Source organism: Penicillium hispanicum, assembly GCF_028827665.1.
Source record: "Penicillium hispanicum strain IBT 35686 chromosome Unknown utg000008l_segment0_segment0, whole genome shotgun sequence".
Classification (NCBI taxonomy): domain Eukaryota; kingdom Fungi; phylum Ascomycota; class Eurotiomycetes; order Eurotiales; family Aspergillaceae; genus Penicillium; species Penicillium hispanicum.
This window is the reverse complement of record NW_026623200.1, coordinates 1,896,486-1,913,643: the sequence shown is the minus strand read 5'-3', so window position 1 is coordinate 1,913,643 and position 17,158 is coordinate 1,896,486. Positions and strand designations below refer to the sequence as shown.

The window sequence follows — 17,158 nt, the reverse complement described above, 5'->3', positions numbered from 1 at the left end:
ATTCCAAGATGCCCGAGCCCGGCAGAGCCCGGATCTATATTGATCCGGTCACGTGCAACGTGTCTATCAGACCATGACTTTTGCAGTACTTTTGGTCTTCGCAGATTGATATTGGGCGTGAGACTGGGGTTGTTCAGTTTTTTTTCTTTCTGAGGCGTAACTCCACATGCCTCCTAAACCTGTACATTTGTTAGGATGAATTCTCCGGATTGCTATTGAATGTCTGCTGGCCATAATCATGATGTGTTCCCCATGATATTCACCTCGTGCGAGTGTAAAGCAGAGACTTTGCCTGCCGCGGAATTTTCTTGTTGATAATCTGACTGGAATGTGCAACACTTCCACACTCCCACAAAGGGCCCCTACAGTGCCCCTCTCCCTTGATGTTCACGATAACACAGGGGCGATACGTGTTTCCAATTGTCCGGTGCTACTAAATCGACAAGGACGATCCGAGATCGAAACGATCTCCACAAGCATGCAACTGGCCGGATCGTAGAACACTTGATACAGCAACACTGCCTCTTTTAGAACCAATAGCATGGCTGGGCGAAAGGCAGTTTTGGCCCTGGTAGACATGCGAAACCGATGCCAGTCTAGGGGGGCATTTGGGGTGGATTGCCTCCTGAGCCACCGCTCCTTTCAACCTCCCCCGCCTTCTCCTTTCCCATCCACCTTTCTCTCCTCCATCCCCCCATCCTCTCGTTCACTACCTCTCTTGAACGCCAGGGAGCCGGGGCTGCCTTCACCATGGATCCCAACAACAACAATAACCGGATGAATATGAACTACGGGTACAATGACCGCAACTACGCGGCCAACAGCCGCGCCTATCCCACCACCCCCTCCGCATTTCCTCAGCCTATCTATCAGACCCAGGGGGCTCAGGACTACGTCGATCCCTCGAACCCGGCATACGCCCCTGGCTACTTTGTGGCCAGTCATTACGCGCCCCAGGCGCAGTACCAGCAGCAACAGCAACAGCAGTACGCGCAACAGCAGGCCCTGCAGTCGCCTCAGCCAGCCTACCAGACCCGCATGGGCTACGCCGCCGATGGAACCAATGGCCTGATCCAGCAGTTTTCCAACCAGGACCTCAACGCCAACCGTGGGGGTTTCTTCGGTCGGGCCGCTTCGCCCGCCCAACGGCCTCGCACAGCGGGCGGCTCCCCTGCCCCAGGCCAGGCGCAGGCGGCACACTTGGTGCCTCCTGTGCCTCGCAGTCCTCGCCCACCGGCGGAGAACGAGGAGCTCCAGCGATTCCCGGACCGATACTCTGAGAATGTGCACAAGCGGGGTAAGGCCGCGAAGGAGCTCGTCACGGTTTTCTTCCATGAGAACATTGAGCGGGCCCGGGATCGTAATATGCGGTGAGTAATTGCCTCTGTTGACGGACAGGAGCATTCGAGTCTTGTAAGCTGACGTATATGCTTTCCCTAGCTCGGTCGACATCGACAAGACACTCCGCGACCCGAATGTTGCTGCCGAGAAGAAGCGCCAGGATGCCAACTCAATCTCGCAAAAAGAATCAGACTTTCTCCGATTTCTGCGAACCAAGGAGACTCCACAGAACTTCCAAACCATCAAGATCATTGGTAAAGGTGCCTTTGGTGAGGTCAAGCTCGTGCAGCGCAAGACCGACGGCAAGATCTACGCCCTCAAGTCGTTAATCAAGACGGAGATGTTCAAGAAGGATCAGTTAGCTCACGTTCGTGCCGAGCGTGACATTCTGGCCGATTCGAAGGACAACCCTTGGCTGGTGAAGTTGCACGCGTCATTCCAGGACACTGCGTACCTGTACTTGCTGATGGAGTTCTTGCCCGGTGGCGATCTGATGACTATGCTCATCAAGTATGAAATTTTCTCGGAAGACATCACCCGCTTCTACATGGCTGAGGTTGTGATGGCTATTGAGGCCGTTCACAAGCTTGGCTTCCTTCACCGGTGAGTGCCCTGGAATGCCATTCGATGGGTGTTCTATCGACATCCGCTCCATCCTGGTGGTGCTCGGAAGGCGCTAACAAATTCAAATAGCGACATCAAACCGGATAACATCCTCCTTGACCGCGGCGGACACGTCAAACTCACTGATTTCGGTCTTTCTACCGGTGGCAAGAAGACCCATGACAACGCCTACTACCAGAATCTCCTGAAAAACTCAACATCAAAGGATCGGAACCGCAACTCCGGTTACTTCAACGACGCGATCAACTTGACCGTCTCAAACCGTGGGCAGATCAATACTTGGAGAAAGTCCCGCCGTGCCATGGCGTACTCGACTGTGGGAACACCCGACTACATTGCGCCTGAGATTTTCAACGGTCAGGGGTACACTTATCTGTGTGATTGGTGGTCTGTTGGTGCCATCATGTTCGAATGTCTGGTTGGCTGGCCTCCGTTCTGCGCCGAGGACACTACCGACACGTATCGGAAGATCGTGAACTGGCGTGAATGCCTCTACTTCCCCGATGAGCTGATTCTCTCTCGTGAGTCTGAATCGCTGATTCGAAGGTAAGACAGGCTAGTTGTAGCGCGATATCATGTACAATGCTAACTCTCCCAGCTTCTTGTGTGATCCTGAGCACCGTATTGGTAGCGAGGGTGGTCAACACGGTGGCGCGACTCAGATCAAGAACCACCCCTTCTTCCGCGGTGTGGTGTGGGAGCAGTTGCGAAAGATTCGTGCGCCGTTCGAGCCCCGCCTCAGCTCCAACATCGACGTGTCGTACTTCCCGATTGACGAGATCCCCCAGGAGGACACCAGTGCCATTCACCGTGCACAGGCCCGTGCCATGCCGGACTCCCAGGAGGCCGAGATGAGCTTGCCCTTCATCGGGTACACATACAAGGCATTCAACGCCTTCCAAGGCAGTTAAATGTGCGGCCGTATGTCTTCGAGGTATTTGCACCGGTCAGACGTTGCATTGAGAAGGGGCATAAAGCACGCAGGGCTTGCAGCATTATCCTTTCCAGCATGTTCTTGGCCCGGTAGAGGCTCGGAATGTTTTCATCCCTCGCCACGAATTGTCATTCAGCATATCAGCGCGATGTTTCCCGAATCATGACCCCGAGCGCCGTCTTTTGGTTTCAGTTGTCGATATCTAACGCCCTACGTGATGGTGATACACCTCTTGATGCCACCCTGCAGGAGAATGGGGTTGGCTATGTTCCAGATTTTTTTTTCTTTTGCATCTCAGGTTGTGATCTGCGTTTCCTAGTTTGAAAATCCAAAAGATTCCCTGTTGTCATATATAGTTAGTATAGATCTTGATGATCCTGCTTCTTCGATTCCGATGGCCAGGTATGCATGGGCGTAGCCAGGAAGACCCTGTAGAGCTTGGGCTGCTACACGTTGTATCCCTTTCATCTGCCCTGGCACATGGATGTGCATCTCAGATATTTTATTGATTATGAGCAAGGGCAAGATGTAATTGCAGTGGACGGTCAGTATCAATAGAAGATATCAAAAACCACATCGCTCGAGATTGATAAATGATAAACATTTTGGACATGAAGCAAGCCCCCCAAACGCCAAAGCTCCACTAGCCACCCTAGATAAAGCCCTCATCTTTTGTTCCAAGGCACGAATGGGATCGAGGATGCAAAGGAAAGGAAAATAATAAGAATAACCATGTCACATCCGCATAGGTGCCAAACCCGGCACACCACTGAAGCGCTCCTCGCGCTCCGTCTTGAACATAATCTGCACCCAGAACTCCTTGCTATCCTCGTCAAACCAAGTCCAATACCGCCCCTCCCGTCGATCGACCTCTTTCGCCTGAAGCTTGAACCCACAGGTCTGATACGGCTCGGCCGCCACAACCAGATACTGGAAGGTCTTATCCGGATCTTCTACCTTCTGCTCAAACGCGGACATGAATCGCACTCGCGGCACGATCCCGGGTGTAATCTCCTGGTACTGCAACTGGAACAGCAGGCCCGTCTGGCGTGTCAGCGGGTCCCGGATCTTGGTGATCTTGTAGCCCGGTCGCCCAATCTTGATCGTCTGCTTCTTGACCTGGACGCCCATCGCCCCTGGTAGTGATGATGGGTCCTGGCCCTTGCCCTCGCGCTGCTCGCGCGCCGCTCGTCGGGCGAGGTTGGTCTGGTGCTTGCGCCCCTGGGTGTGGGCGAGATAGGAGCCATCGTTTTGGTGTACGGTCAGACAGAGGCGGCATTCGAAACTGCCAACGTGATTCTTGAAGAAGTAGGGGTCTTTCTCGAGGTCGATTGATTCCAGCGCGAGCTTGCGCAGACGCTCGCGACGGTCGGCGTTGGTTGCTGAGCGGTCGGCGACACCACCACCGCCAAACTTGGAGCCTGCTCGGTTCTTGGATAGTTTAGTACTTGAGGGGTTCAAACGGATTCGAAGAGTTCATCGACGGTGAGAAAGTGTGCATACCTGGTAATCCATCTTGTTGCTGTCGCTGGGGAAGTTGGAGATGGCAAATCTGCGCGCTTGCCCAAAGATAGTCGGGGTTATGTAAGCGGCTGCAGGTCCGGGGGACCAGAGCTACTTGACCCCAAGTAGACCTTTGGTTTATATTGATCTACAGAACAAAGGCCACTCCAGGTCTGACTTTTGGCGGTCTACTTCACTTATCAATGGGTGCTGCCACTATCGGCCAGCGCCGGTCTTTTGACGGCCAGCTATGCACCATCCGGTATGTGGGCACCGTCGAAGGCACCACCGGTGACTGGCTGGGCGTCGAATGGGACGACTCGACCAGAGGAAAGCATGCAGGCGAGCACAAGGGAGTGAGATACTTCACATGTATGTATATTTCTACTCGTTTTCTCTCTAATCCAACGTGATACTCACACTGATGCCAGGCAAGAGCATCCACCCCACGGCGGGGTCTTTTGTACGCCCATCTAGGCCATCAGAACCGCCCCGGAGCTTTTTGGAAGCCCTGCATGAGAAATATGCCTCTGAATCTGAACAGAGGCTTGTGCAAAATACCTCACCGGATGGGGTTCCAGCCCAGAAGGCCATCGAAATCAGCGGAAAGGTGGTTGAAGAGGTCGGCTTCGACAAAATCCGCAAGCAGCTAGCAGAGCTGCAAGAGCTGCGGATTGTTCTTCTGGACGGACTGCGCATTTCTGGCGTGCTTTCTTCTTATGATCAGACGGAAGACCGGGTTGACGAGGCTGCGCCGCAGATCACGGCTACTTGCCCGAAGATCATAGAGTTGGATCTAAGTCGCAGTCTGTTGAATCGATGGCGTGATGTATGGAAGATTTGCAATCAGCTCAAGCACCTCAGGCGATTGAAGTTAAAGTAAGTTGTTTAATTTTCTCGCACGGCCTAGAATTAATGGTGGCTGACTTGGCAGGACAGTGGAAACCGCTTCTTACCCTTGGAACCAGGCTTGAAGTTCGAGAATATCACTGAACTTCAATTGGAGGAGACCCTTCTGACATGGGACGAAGTATGTGGCTGACGAAATCATGAAGACATCTGTATTAATTCCCGTAACAGATCGCAGAAGTGGCATCTCGATTTCCCGCACTAACTACGCTCACAGCGTCTGCAAATCAGCTTGCGGCCATCTCACGGCCACTTCCTCGCTCCATTAGAAAGCTGATGCTAGAGATTAATGATATCACCTCGATAACGGCTCTACACCATCTAGCAGCCCTACCACATTTGGAACATCTCTCTCTGCGTGGGAACAACATTGGCACTATCACCAATGACTCCAGCAACACCATCCCAGACTTCCGCTTCTCATCAACCCTCCACTCTCTTGACCTCTCGCGCAACAACATTTCATCATGGAAATTCCTCAATGACCTTCCAATCCTGTTCCCCGGTCTAACAACTCTTCGCATTTCCGGAAATCCGCTCTATGACCAACCGCCACTCCCACCCTCCATTGCCGCCGCTACTGGCACAATGAGTGCCTCCAAACCCATGACCGTTGACGAAGCCTTCATGCTCACACTCTCCCGCTTCCCATCAACCCTCCGCACTCTGAATTACAGTACCATCTCGCCGCAGGACCGTTCCAATGCAGAAATGTACTACCTATCCCTAATAGGCAAGGAGCTATCCGCCACGTCTGAAGAAAAAGAGCCGCATATCCTGGCTACGCACCCACGCTACAGTGAGCTATGTGACCTCTACGGCGAACCAAGGGTCACAAGAGCCGAGGTTGGTGATGGGTCCGGCAAGAGAGTGATTCATCCACGATCTGTAGCGGCCCGGCTCGTCAGGATGGCCTTCCATTATGCTAAAACACCATCTCCATCCTCGGTACCAACTACGGACCATCTCCGTGGAGGGCAAGTTGGAGAGGGAGATGGGTCAAATGCTCAAGTCCGTGCGAAAGAGATACCTACTTCCTTCAACTCGTACCAGGTCAAAGCCCTCGTCTCCCGCCTGTTTGACCTTCCGCCGTTCGGGTTCAAGTTAATCTGGGAGACGAATGAATTTGATCCTGTGGAAAAAGAGACCGTTGGCGATGATGCAGAAGACTGGGCCGAGGACAGCGAGGACGAGATTCAGGAGGTGAATCCTACGTCGTCTGTGGCAGATACGAGCCGGTTCGTGCGGAGAGAAATTGAACTTGTGGACTCAACCCGGGATATTGGATTCCTATTCCAGGGGGAGACGGGCGAGGTGAGAATTCGAGTTGAAGTATAAACCGAGATCTCGCGTGATGCAAATCTGCGCGACGTCCGCCCGATTTCGTCTGGTTTAACTACCCCAAGGCCCTGATACTGAGTTATGTTGATGAGTACATACGAGACACGGAAGAAGAATGATGTATCTAGAATGGTCTTTTGAAGTATCAACTGATCGAGGTGAAGCACCCAACGACGTTAATTGTCGGGCGTCACTGGGTATGGAACTCCCGCACGAATGAAAAGTGACATATGCACATAAGACAAGAGAACTCGTTGGGGGAAAGAAAAGGCCAGAAACGCCGCCTTGCTTTGATCGCTGCTCGTTCCCCCATACCCCCAAAAAAAACAAAGATAGAAAGAAGTCAGCGGTCGAAACAGACCGTAAAAACGCCGGAACCATGATGCTTTTGTTGTCTGAAGCGTCAACATGCGAGAGACCTGTGGAATCGCAGACCTCACGCTGTACATAAGGCCGTCTGGACATGAACGGTCGCAGCCGATAGAAAAAGACAATCCGATTACTCGCGTGCGACCCACCAAGAGCGAACAGCCATGCAGCAAATTCGCTTGTAGATCTGTGTCGTGCCTTTTCCATCGGCTTCTTCTTCGATAAACTTCTGCGCGACAAATAGTTTGGTGCCCGCTTCTTTTTCGTTGGCGTAGCCTATCTTGGGCGCGTTATTGGGGAAGTCAGCCCATCGCTGACCTAGGTGTCGTGCAATGGCGATAGAGTAAATAATATCGCGATTTTCGTATGTGTCCAGTAGTTGGCGGCAGCGCCCAAGCGTGTCGTCAATCTGCTTGGCAGAGCTGGCTTCGTTATCGTGGAGTGTGAGAAACTCGCCGAGCTCGCTCCAGAAGTCCAGCTGTCTTTGCATGAACTGATCCGGGGGGTTGGGCGGGTTGGCCGCATCCATTCCTAATGGTCGTGATAATGCGTTCTGATCCAAGTAGTTCCAGCTTAAAAGGGCTTCAATGGCATTGAGACGAGTTGAAGCAGCCAGCAAATTCCAATCCTGGCCGTACTGGCCGTTCTCTGCACTCGGAACTTGGCGGCACAGCACCATACTCCTCCAGATGACAGAAGCCTCAAAACTTTCCAGGCGCGCAAGTGTGTTGCCATCACCCAGATTCCATTCGTTAAATGCATTGATCAATGCCGAGTAGTCTGCCATGAGCTGTGCATCCGCCATGAGGACGGGAAGTGCCTTCTCCGAATACCATCTAACCTCCAGGAGCTTGTCAATCGCCGGGGCATATGTGGCCAGAAACACAGCTTGGATTTCTTCGAGGCGGCCGGGCGGGAGAGTCCCAATGGGATTGGGAGGCGGCGGAGCAATGCCTCTCAAAGCGATCAAGTCATTGACATAAAGATTTTTCGCTGTTGCGACTCAATTGTCAGCTACCATGAATAAATGGACTTGGAATGCGAGAATGGCAAGACGAAAAGGGAGCTGGAATGATCGCAAAGGGAAATTCGCACCTTTGTATGCAGGTTCAGAGCTCTGCGGCCTTGGATCATTAGAGGCTTGCATGGTGGTAGGATTTGGTGCGTGTTGAGGTCCCAGAGAAGATTCAAGAGAAGCTCCGTGATCGAGTTGTTCGGTCGAGGTGCTGGGTGATTCGGAGTGGAGAGACGGTGCAAAGGGTTGAGAAGACGCGGGCATATACCCTGGAGGCGCAGAGGGATACGAAGGTGCCGATGAAATAGGAGGGCCTTGGGGATTAACAACCAGCGACGGGGGAGGGTTGGGAGCGGGCTGGATGGCCGAAGGGGTGGATGCTTGAGGCCGAAACACCGGGTCGTATCCTAGACACTCGCGCTTGCTTTTGACGCAATTCCTGCAGACCGGATGCCCTTCGTCGCACTGTGCAAAGTTAGTGCATTTCCCAGCAGAGAATTCGTGTAGGGCAAAAATAGGTAAGTCGTGGGTTCAGCGGGAGACAAAATAGACGATGGCGGGGTCTGCGGGCACAAGCGAGGGCGCCCCGCGAGCGCGTCAAAACTCGGCGCAACCACGTACCTTGATTCTGCGCTTACGGCAGGTCAAACACCCGGTTTTTGTGCGGCGCTTGACTTCTTTCTTGTGTCTTGCGCTCGCAAGCATCTTATTGGGATCTCCGGAGAGCGAGTATCGCATCTGCGCATTCGAGTTCATACCCGGCTGTGAAACGTTGGAAGGGTATCCGGTCATGTACTGCCCCATGGACGCCATTGGAGGCATGGGGGAGCCAATTGGTGCTTGTGGCATCTGTCCAGGCTGTCCCTGGCCATTGTTGCCAGAGTTTGTATTCACTGTCGAGAATCCACCCGGATTGTGGTACATGTCTGGGCTCTGCTGTTGGTAGTTATGCTGAGGCTGGGCCTGGAATTGGTGTTGAGAAGACGCTTGAGACGACTGGTGTCCATCATGCTGCTGAGGTGCAGGGCTTTGCCAATACTGGTCGTGGCCATTGGGTTCGTAATGTGTCGAGCCGTTTTGTTGCTCCATGTGGCTTCCAGGGTCTGCCAGATTCCCGGGGTCGGTGGGAGAGTCGTGAGCACCGAAATGATCATCATCACCGAAGGAGTGATGAGCATCCATGGTAGGGATATCGGTTCCTATCGCCGGCAGTGACGAGTCCAGAGAGGGCAATGTCGTATCGATTGCCGGAAGCGATAGATCTGGGGCGGCAGTAGAGCCTACCGAGGGAAGGGTCGAGTCGAAGGATGGCATACCAGCGTCCATGAAGGAGTTAGAGGTATCCATGGCCGTAATAGAGGGGTCCAGCGCCGGGAGGGAAGATTCGATGGATGCGCTGACATTTGACACCGGTTCAGACTGGTTAATCTCTTCGTCCTGAAAGCTAGTGCTCGTCTGCTGCGTTGTATCTGCGGCCTGTGTGGTTTCCGGCTGAGGTCCACTTCTCGCAACTATACCCTGGCTAGGCTCTGCCACTGAAGGGATTCCACCGGAAGGTGGCTGTCCAGTCTGCGCGGCAGGTGTGGTCGCCTTCGGTGTTGGTGCTGGCGCTGGCGCATTCGATTCGGTCGGCGGATTGGCCGCCTCGGCAGGCTTTGGGTCTGTCGGCTCCGTCATACCGTAGAAGTATCACCGTTCAGGCGACAACTATTCTCTCAACAACGGTACAGGATTATGGGGCGGATGCCTTCAGTATTGATCGAATCCCGCGCTCTGGGCGGGAGCAGGCCGTAGGTCAAAGTCAAAGGCCGGACGGCTTGTCGCTGAGCAGAGGCGCCACACCAAATCGAACGGGCTGGGACGTGGTATAAATCATTTATTCCCTGTGGTCTAAGAATATCGCAATGTGTTAGCCAGATTTTCGGGTATATAAGCAACAACGAGGTCGCTGTCAATCCCAGTGTAAACGTATTCCGCAAGGCGTAACCCAGCCCCGTCTGAGCAAAGCCATAGAGCTCTGAGCGAGAATACTTGGGCCCTTGACCCTTCTGGACGCTGCGCTCATTCAGGACTTCGAGGAGCATGCAAATCCGGTTGGTGAGAGCAAGACCCTGTCCTGCGACGCAACTTGAAGGGAGTGAGAGCCAATTGCAGATAATGGCTGCACGAAATCCCAGTGAATGGCCAGCTTGTGCCTTCGCATAATCGCGTGAGCCGATCATAGCTTCTTCGTCGCATTCTTGGTGGCAGGGCCCCGAACGACCATCCCCCGCTCACAGCTTCCCTTCCAGCCAGATCTCGATATCACCCAAGCCAGGAGTCAAGGGACACAGGCTCCTCGGGGTTGCACACAGGTCGTAAAGGTACTGGGAAAGGGCGTTCGAGGCTCCAGCGCGAGTGGGAGAGCAATGCGATTCGAATGGACAAGGCGGATTCGCTGGGCTAGACAACGCGCGATTGCGCCGAACAGAGCGTACTCACCGGGTAAAAGTACTTCAAGATAGTCGAACGAAGCAACAGCAAGATTCGTTGGGGAAATATGCGGGTCTGGGGTTCGGATGGCAGCGAGGAGGAGATGCGCGAAGTTGGAGCAAACTAAAGGAGCTTTCTTTTCCGGCGATCCCAAGTCTCCGCTTCGAAAAAAAATTGGGGTGGCAAGTCTATACCACAGCAAGTGGTTTTTTCCTACGCAGAACAGCAATTCATTACCGTAATCTGTTATTTAGTTCTTCGATACGAAAGATTACTTTGGAAGGCCTTATTTGCATTTCATGTATTTTCTTTTTCATTCGTGGCGGAGTGGTAGATTGGTCACGCCTTAGTGTGTGGTTCAGGCCGATCGATCTATGGGGAGCGGACATACAGGAACACTTGTCCATGATCCTTGAGAGGCACTTTAACTGGGTAATGCACCTAGATTCTTAGTGCTGGTATCCCGGTGGTGCTTTGATAGGAAATTGATCATTCCCAGCACCAAGGTTGTTTACTTAGGAATGCAACTTTTGGGAGCGGAGGCGAAATCCTGGCAAACACCACCCGCCAGAATACCTGGCCTGGAATAGAATCTCTCGAGTGCTCTTTCTGCGTTGATTCCAGGAAGATGTCTGTTCGTAGCCCCGTGGCGGCAGACATAGCACAACCTGAACGCCGAGCCCTTAGCGATGCTCCCAGGTTCGCTGTCGAGCCTGTAGGATCCCAGGATGGCCAAGATTCCTTCCCAAGTCTGAGGTATATTTCGTATGAACAGGACATGTCTGCCCTTCTTAGACGAGGTCCTTCTTGACACTTATTTCCGCATGGTCTTGGGCTTGCGCTTCTTGAAAACGACACCGGGCGCCTCCTCATTTCGTGAATTTTCCTCAGCTGGCGGGGCCAAAATCTTTTCGGTCTCTTCTGTCTTGACTTGCGGTTGCTCCTCTTCTTTGGGAGCTTTGGAGGCAGTGTCTGAAGCTGCATCTTCTTTCTTTAGCGAAGAAGGGGGTTCCAGTTTCTGCTCCTCGTTTTCCCCCGCAACAGGCTCAGTTTTAGTCTTCTTCAAGTCCCTGGTCGAGGCAAGAAGAGCATTCAGGTCCCCATCGTCGTCCTGCGCGCCAGGGTACACCTTCATCCTTGATCCCCATCCTTTGCTCACATATTGCTCAGGAGCGTGTTCGTCGTCATCTTCGGCTCCCTCGTGTTTGCGCTTGCGAATTCCAACGGACTTGGCTGCGCCCTCGATATCGGGCGTTTCAATCTTGGTCTCGGAGAGAGTTTGCCACTCTCCAGCCAGGGCCATATCAGCACGATACTCCTGGGGGATTGCAACACCCATCTCGGCCAGCTGCGCCATTTGCTTCTTTCGCTCCTCTACACTAACAGGTCGCTCGGCCGGTTTTGGAGCTGGGACTGCGGTGCGCTTCGGAGGTGTGGCGGCATTGCCGTCTGCCTTGGAAGCGGACGGTCCACCACCGACAGCCTGCCGTAGCCTTTCAACCTCGCTTTTCGCTCGTTGCGTCTCCCTCTGCTGGCGGTCATTGTCTTTGTGAATCTCGCGTAGAAATCGCTTCAGGCTGCCTTGGTGTTTCGAACTCGCTTCATGTTGGGTCTTCTCGAAGGGTGTGTCGCGAATGAAGATCCCGCATTGCTTGCACCAGAAGCGTGGCTTGATGGGAAAGAGATGTTAGATACCAAGGTCAAAGATAGTGAAAAGGGTTACTCACTGCTGATTTCCAGTATTCAGCCATGGCGGAGATGCTGTTCAAGGGAAGGTTGCGACAGAGCGTGCGGCTGCGATAAGATTCCAGCTCCGCGATGAGTCTAGTCCCGATGTAGAAACCGCATGGCTACTTGTACTCCTCGTCGCTGTTCCGTACTGTATGGCATCCATTAATTCATCTTGTGTCCAGAAATTCAATAATAGAGCAGTCAAATTAGTTGAAGTAATTTATTCAGGTTCTTTTCTGCGTTAAAGGTTACATACGCTGCAATCATCGTACACTTTGAGAGTGAAGCTTACGCAGGGAGATCGCAACCGTACAAGCTTTCGGTGGTAAGACTTAGTAGATACCAAAGTACCTAGGTAGTATTCGATAAAGAACCTCTCATAGTGACTGGATCGGTGCACCACATCTATCAATTCAAAACAGTACAGAGCCTACTGACCTCTAGGGACCTCGGGAGGACGCAAAAATATATACCTCAACTGTACAATTCTCCGAGTCTACAGGTATATCTGCGAACAATCTATGTAAAGCAAGTTATAAGATATCAGCGTAAATATCCACCGTTACAGGTTAGCCTGCTCTGCAACTGGGCTCTTGAGCTTGCCAGTTTCAAGACCAAGACGGACATTCTCAATTGCCCACTCTTCCATGGCGGTTTGCGTCTGCAGCTTGATTAGTTTGGATTTCAGCATAATCTGGCGTCTCCGTAGCTCACCTCCTTAGTCCAAGTACCCATGTGAGGTACCAGCATCACATTCGGGTTGCTCACGAGTCCAGGGTGAATCTTGGGTTCTTCCTCAAATACATCAAGGCCGGCAGAGAACACTTTGCCGCTGTCCAAGGCCTCGACGAGAGCTGCCTCATCAATGACAGCACCACGAGCAGTGTTGACAATGACAACGCCGTCCTTCATCTTGGTGAACGCGGTCTTGTTGATAATGTGGCGAGTATTTTTCTGGGATGTGTCAGACTTTGGGTACTCCAGATATGCCTGGGGTCGTAGTGAAAACTCACATTCAGGGGGAGATTCAGACTGAGCACGTCACTGGTCGATAACAGCTCATCAAAAGTCACATATTGAGCACCCCCGGATAGCTCATCGCTCAACTGGCGGCGGTTGTGATAAATCACCTTCATGCCAAATGCCTCTGCCTTTTTCTTCAGGTTGCGCCCAATCCCACCCATGCCCAGGATTCCCAAGACCTTGCCCTGGGGGTCATGGCCGAGAGGGGGCGATGGCTGACCACGCCATTTACCCTCACGCAGGGCTTGCATGCCCGTGTTGAAGTTGCGCAGCGCACCAAGGATAAGAAACATGTTCACATCGGCGGTGGCATCGTCCACTGCAGTGGGTACGTTGGAGACTCGGATTGGAGGGTTGCGTGCACTGCATGCATGAACATCAATCTGATCATAACCGGCGCCTATTCAGAGTCAGATATTGGGACTAATCGATTTCCTTGAGGTGTCATCTGTGGCATTGGGGCTTACCGCAGTGTGCAAGATATTTCAAAGAAGTAGGTAGCACATTGACAATCTCCTCATCCACCGGACCAGTGACGCTGACGGAGGGGAATGTGCGGTAGGCCCCAACCACACCGTCAAATTTTCCATCGCGGCACTCTTGAATGAAGTCCGCGCGGTTGGTTGCGGTGGTTGTGACCAGCTCTCCCAGTTCACCTAGGGCATCCCAGGCCTTAGTTGCACTATTATCCAATGGGTCAGAAGGTATGTTGTAGACAGAGACGCGGAACCGAGATAAGGTCAACCCACTGGACAATGTCCCCAAGCAAGAGAATCTTCGGCTGAGCAGTATTGGAACCCATACTGAGCAAGCGATACCGCGGAAGTCTATGTAGGAATATGTTAGCTGTCTCTTTCCCAAGATCGATACTCCCGGGTCCATTTTGATAGCAACATATGAGAATGGAAAGCGAATAGTAGCTCATATGGCGTGATGCGTTGACTGTAACGATTCACGTCAAAGCACTTTGCGACTCACCGATAAGAGGGACGAGGGGTAGGCCGGCGATATCCGACTGAACCAGGAAGCGTGACTACGCGTGGAGGGAGGCGGAGAGAGCAGAGCTTTAGATTCGAAAAATTGAGGCGAGCGAAAGAAATAATATGTAGCGGTGATGAAGAGATGGTGGCCATAAGAGTCATCGAAGATACGAAGCATCGGCCGAGAAGGAAAGAGCCCCACGTTTATCTCGGAGAGTTCCCCGCGTGGGATGCCGAAATCGGGCCAGTATGCGTGAAACCCGGGATGGGTCTTGTTATCTGATGAACATTGCTATTTTCTAGATACTTAAATTGCTGGGAAGATATGGGGACAGACGTGGGGTTTTGTATATACACATGGTCCTGGAACGATCCTGAAGCGAGAGTTTTCTATTTCTTGAGACCAGATGTCAGCCATGGGCTTCGTATGTCTCCGTTCAGCTGCCATCTATCGGCTGAACTTGTTTTCTATACAGTGTTCAGTAAGTTGTGGAATTGTTTCGTCCAAGAGCCGTACCTCGTGCTAGGACGCTGAGAATAATAGACATGGAAGAAAGAATCCATTGAGAGAGATTAGACTTGTATTCTCTACCCTTCAACGAGAATTCGAGTCCAGTCAAACTTCCTCCAGCGCTTTCTGAACCCATCTACTCTTCGGTCAGTCCCCCGATGCCAGCGACCCTGGCGTTTAATAACGTCGGGAGCGACGTCGAGCATTCCACCAATGACTTCTCGCGCAAACAGATCCCCGCGAGGCCAGCGGTTTTCGTCTTCGACAATGTGACCCAAGCCGCCATCAAGCTCAAACCAGACATGGAAGTATGGCATTTCCTTCACCAGGGTTCGACGGAATGCTGATTTTCCTAGCCCTTGCTTTGCCTTTGCCAGGGTGTCGATAAGCTTGCGGTGTTGCGACCATTCGGACTCGGCACTCAGAATTGCCTCTTTGAAGAAGGCCGGCGACGTCTCTCCTAGACTGTAGGGCAAGGGTACCACTTCCATGGAGGCATGTCGCTTCCGCTGGGACTGGGCCGCGTTTTCGTAGAAGATAACATCCCGGCCTTGGTCGTGATACATGCGTGTCAAACTCTTCATGAAGTTACGGATCTCCTCCCACTCGTCGTCATCACATTCCATGAGATTGGTCCGATGCTGCATGGGCACGATTGCGGATGCGCCTTCACTGATTTCGGGTTCAGTGGGAAGCGTGAGATAAACCCGGGTCGCAAGAGACACAACCGGCGCAATCGGTGGGGTATTGGTGTCTTCATGGTGGCAGAGTGGACAATTATCTAGGATCTTGTTCATCCGGCGGAAATCATTGATGGTCGCATTTTTGAGGTCAATCTCGGACCGGTGCACTCTCTTAGCGAGTTTGGAAGCATTGTCGTCCATATATTCCAAGTCATTCTAGTGGGAGGTTAGACAATCAAAACTCCATGAGTGGTTGGGGAAGAATGAGGGAAAGCTTACCTCGAATTTAGCATCGCGTCCAATGCGCTCTGCCAATCGTTGACCCTCGCCTCCCATTTGACCTCGAGTCTTGCGTTCCTCGCGAACCATGTCTTCGATGGTCATGTCTTCATTGTCTTGTACTTGGCCTCGTTCGCGGCCACGCTTCGTATCAATCGGCTTGACTTCGTTCCTTGAACCAGCCAACATCCGGTTCTGCTGGATGCCAAGCACGACGACATCAGACTCTTTCCGGTTCGACATGGCTGCAGCTGCCGCATTGTATTGCTCCTCGAGCTCAATTGCATCTGGGGAGCCTTTAAGCTTAGCTTTCATCATCTGAGCTTTGAGACGATTCAACGCGGTCAGATCAAGGTGTTTCGTAGTGTTTGAAGGAGGCTCTGCATCCATCTTTTGCCCCTGACCGGAAGTGGCGAGCTCTTGAGCCGGATCACGGATGTGCTGGTGGGAGTCTCTGTGGACATGATTCTGGAGTTTCCTTTCCTGGAACAATTGTCCGCTTGGTTTCTCTTTGCCCACATAGGATTCGCCGTACATGGTGCGGCGATCCAATTCAGTTTCCTCTTCTCGGGCATCATCGAACGACCGGAGGTCGCCAAAGCGTTGAACGGCAACCTCCTCGACGGTCTTCCCGCTTTCCTTGGCTTCTCTATATACACCCTTGAGCTTGGTCATTCTCCATTGGGAACCCGAATCCCCGAAGGTGTAGTCCACATCATGCTGCGCTGGCTCTTCATTGATATCCTCCATTACCTTTCCTTCCTTGAGGTCACGAAGATGGTCGTTGAGCTCTTTATCATGGATCTTGAGTTCAAAGTCGGCCTGGAGCATTTTGGGTCTCGAAGAATCCTCCGGACGCGCCTTGTCACGTCGCTGGACGTAGTCGATGTCGAGTGCGGAAGGTGCTTCCATCCAAGAGTCCCGTTTTAAAGCACTGGGCTCCTCCTGTACAACGACCTTTGGTGCAGAAGATTCAACCTCCTCTCGGCTGGAGTGTTTGTGTCGGCGCTTCTGCGCTTGGTCATGATCGTCTCCGTGGTCGGTCGAATGTCTCGAGCGCTTATGCCGATGGCCGACATCATCGTAGTGGCGGGACTCGCGATCGCTGCCCCGGTCGCGAGACCGTGAAGAATGGCGTCGATGATGGTGGCTAGAACGGTGCGAACGGTGGTGCCTCGAGCGCTCTCTGCTGCGGTCGCGATCGTGATCTCGGTGACGTCGCTCTCTATCACTCTTCTCCCGTCGCCGTTCTTGGCCCTCCGCCAGCGATTTTTCGAAATCTTCCAGAGTCATCGTGCGCGGGTTGGGAGTCCGACAGCTCTGAAGGGCAAAGAAGCCAAAAGCTCGGGTGGAATGACGTTAAGCGGTCCGGGCGGTCCAGTCGCAGATCTTCGCTTCCCCGCGACCTAAAGAATTTCAGCAGAAAAAAAAGAGCTTCCTACC

At 52.8% G+C, this 17,158-nt stretch overlaps 7 protein-coding genes across 7 annotated transcripts; 2 read left to right on the top strand and 5 right to left on the bottom strand.

The window, feature by feature from the left end:
• Window positions 1–750: 750 nt before the first annotated feature.
• Window positions 751–2,876, top strand: N7459_009559 (serine/threonine protein kinase CBK1; the record flags this gene model as incomplete). The annotated part of the gene is made up of 4 exons (XM_056948727.1): window positions 751–1,370; window positions 1,441–1,944; window positions 2,035–2,511; window positions 2,564–2,876. 4 exons carry the CDS (start codon window positions 751–753, stop codon window positions 2,874–2,876), a joined length of 1,914 nt encoding a protein of 637 aa, XP_056795952.1.
• Window positions 2,877–3,634: 758 nt separating this feature from the next.
• N7459_009558 (spliceosome assembly protein PRP11) lies at window positions 3,635–4,414 on the bottom strand (the record flags this gene model as incomplete). The annotated part of the gene is made up of 2 exons (XM_056948726.1): window positions 3,635–4,330; window positions 4,403–4,414. 2 exons carry the CDS (start codon window positions 4,412–4,414, stop codon window positions 3,635–3,637), a joined length of 708 nt encoding a protein of 235 aa, XP_056795951.1.
• A 191-nt stretch (window positions 4,415–4,605) lies between these two features.
• On the top strand, window positions 4,606–6,649 carry N7459_009557 (uncharacterized protein; the record flags this gene model as incomplete). The annotated part of the gene is made up of 4 exons (XM_056948725.1): window positions 4,606–4,774; window positions 4,834–5,281; window positions 5,342–5,432; window positions 5,483–6,649. 4 exons carry the CDS (start codon window positions 4,606–4,608, stop codon window positions 6,647–6,649), a joined length of 1,875 nt encoding a protein of 624 aa, XP_056795950.1.
• A 502-nt stretch (window positions 6,650–7,151) lies between these two features.
• N7459_009556 (putative C6 finger domain protein) lies at window positions 7,152–9,713 on the bottom strand (the record flags this gene model as incomplete). The annotated part of the gene is made up of 3 exons (XM_056948724.1): window positions 7,152–8,014; window positions 8,117–8,501; window positions 8,658–9,713. 3 exons carry the CDS (start codon window positions 9,711–9,713, stop codon window positions 7,152–7,154), a joined length of 2,304 nt encoding a protein of 767 aa, XP_056795949.1.
• Window positions 9,714–11,322: 1,609 nt separating this feature from the next.
• N7459_009555 (putative formin binding protein) lies at window positions 11,323–12,259 on the bottom strand (the record flags this gene model as incomplete). The annotated part of the gene is made up of 2 exons (XM_056948723.1): window positions 11,323–12,177; window positions 12,236–12,259. 2 exons carry the CDS (start codon window positions 12,257–12,259, stop codon window positions 11,323–11,325), a joined length of 879 nt encoding a protein of 292 aa, XP_056795948.1.
• Window positions 12,260–12,801: 542 nt separating this feature from the next.
• N7459_009554 (D-mandelate dehydrogenase-like dehydrogenase) lies at window positions 12,802–14,064 on the bottom strand (the record flags this gene model as incomplete). Its single annotated transcript, XM_056948722.1, has 5 exons — window positions 12,802–12,900; window positions 12,954–13,193; window positions 13,253–13,662; window positions 13,730–13,944; window positions 14,012–14,064. 5 exons carry the CDS (start codon window positions 14,062–14,064, stop codon window positions 12,802–12,804), a joined length of 1,017 nt encoding a protein of 338 aa, XP_056795947.1.
• Window positions 14,065–14,830: 766 nt separating this feature from the next.
• Window positions 14,831–17,008, bottom strand: N7459_009553 (putative cell cycle control protein (Cwf19); the record flags this gene model as incomplete). Its single annotated transcript, XM_056948721.1, has 2 exons — window positions 14,831–15,652; window positions 15,716–17,008. The coding sequence occupies 2 exons, from the start codon at window positions 17,006–17,008 to the stop codon at window positions 14,831–14,833; spliced, it is 2,115 nt and encodes a 704-aa protein (XP_056795946.1).
• Window positions 17,009–17,158: the final 150 nt, after the last annotated feature.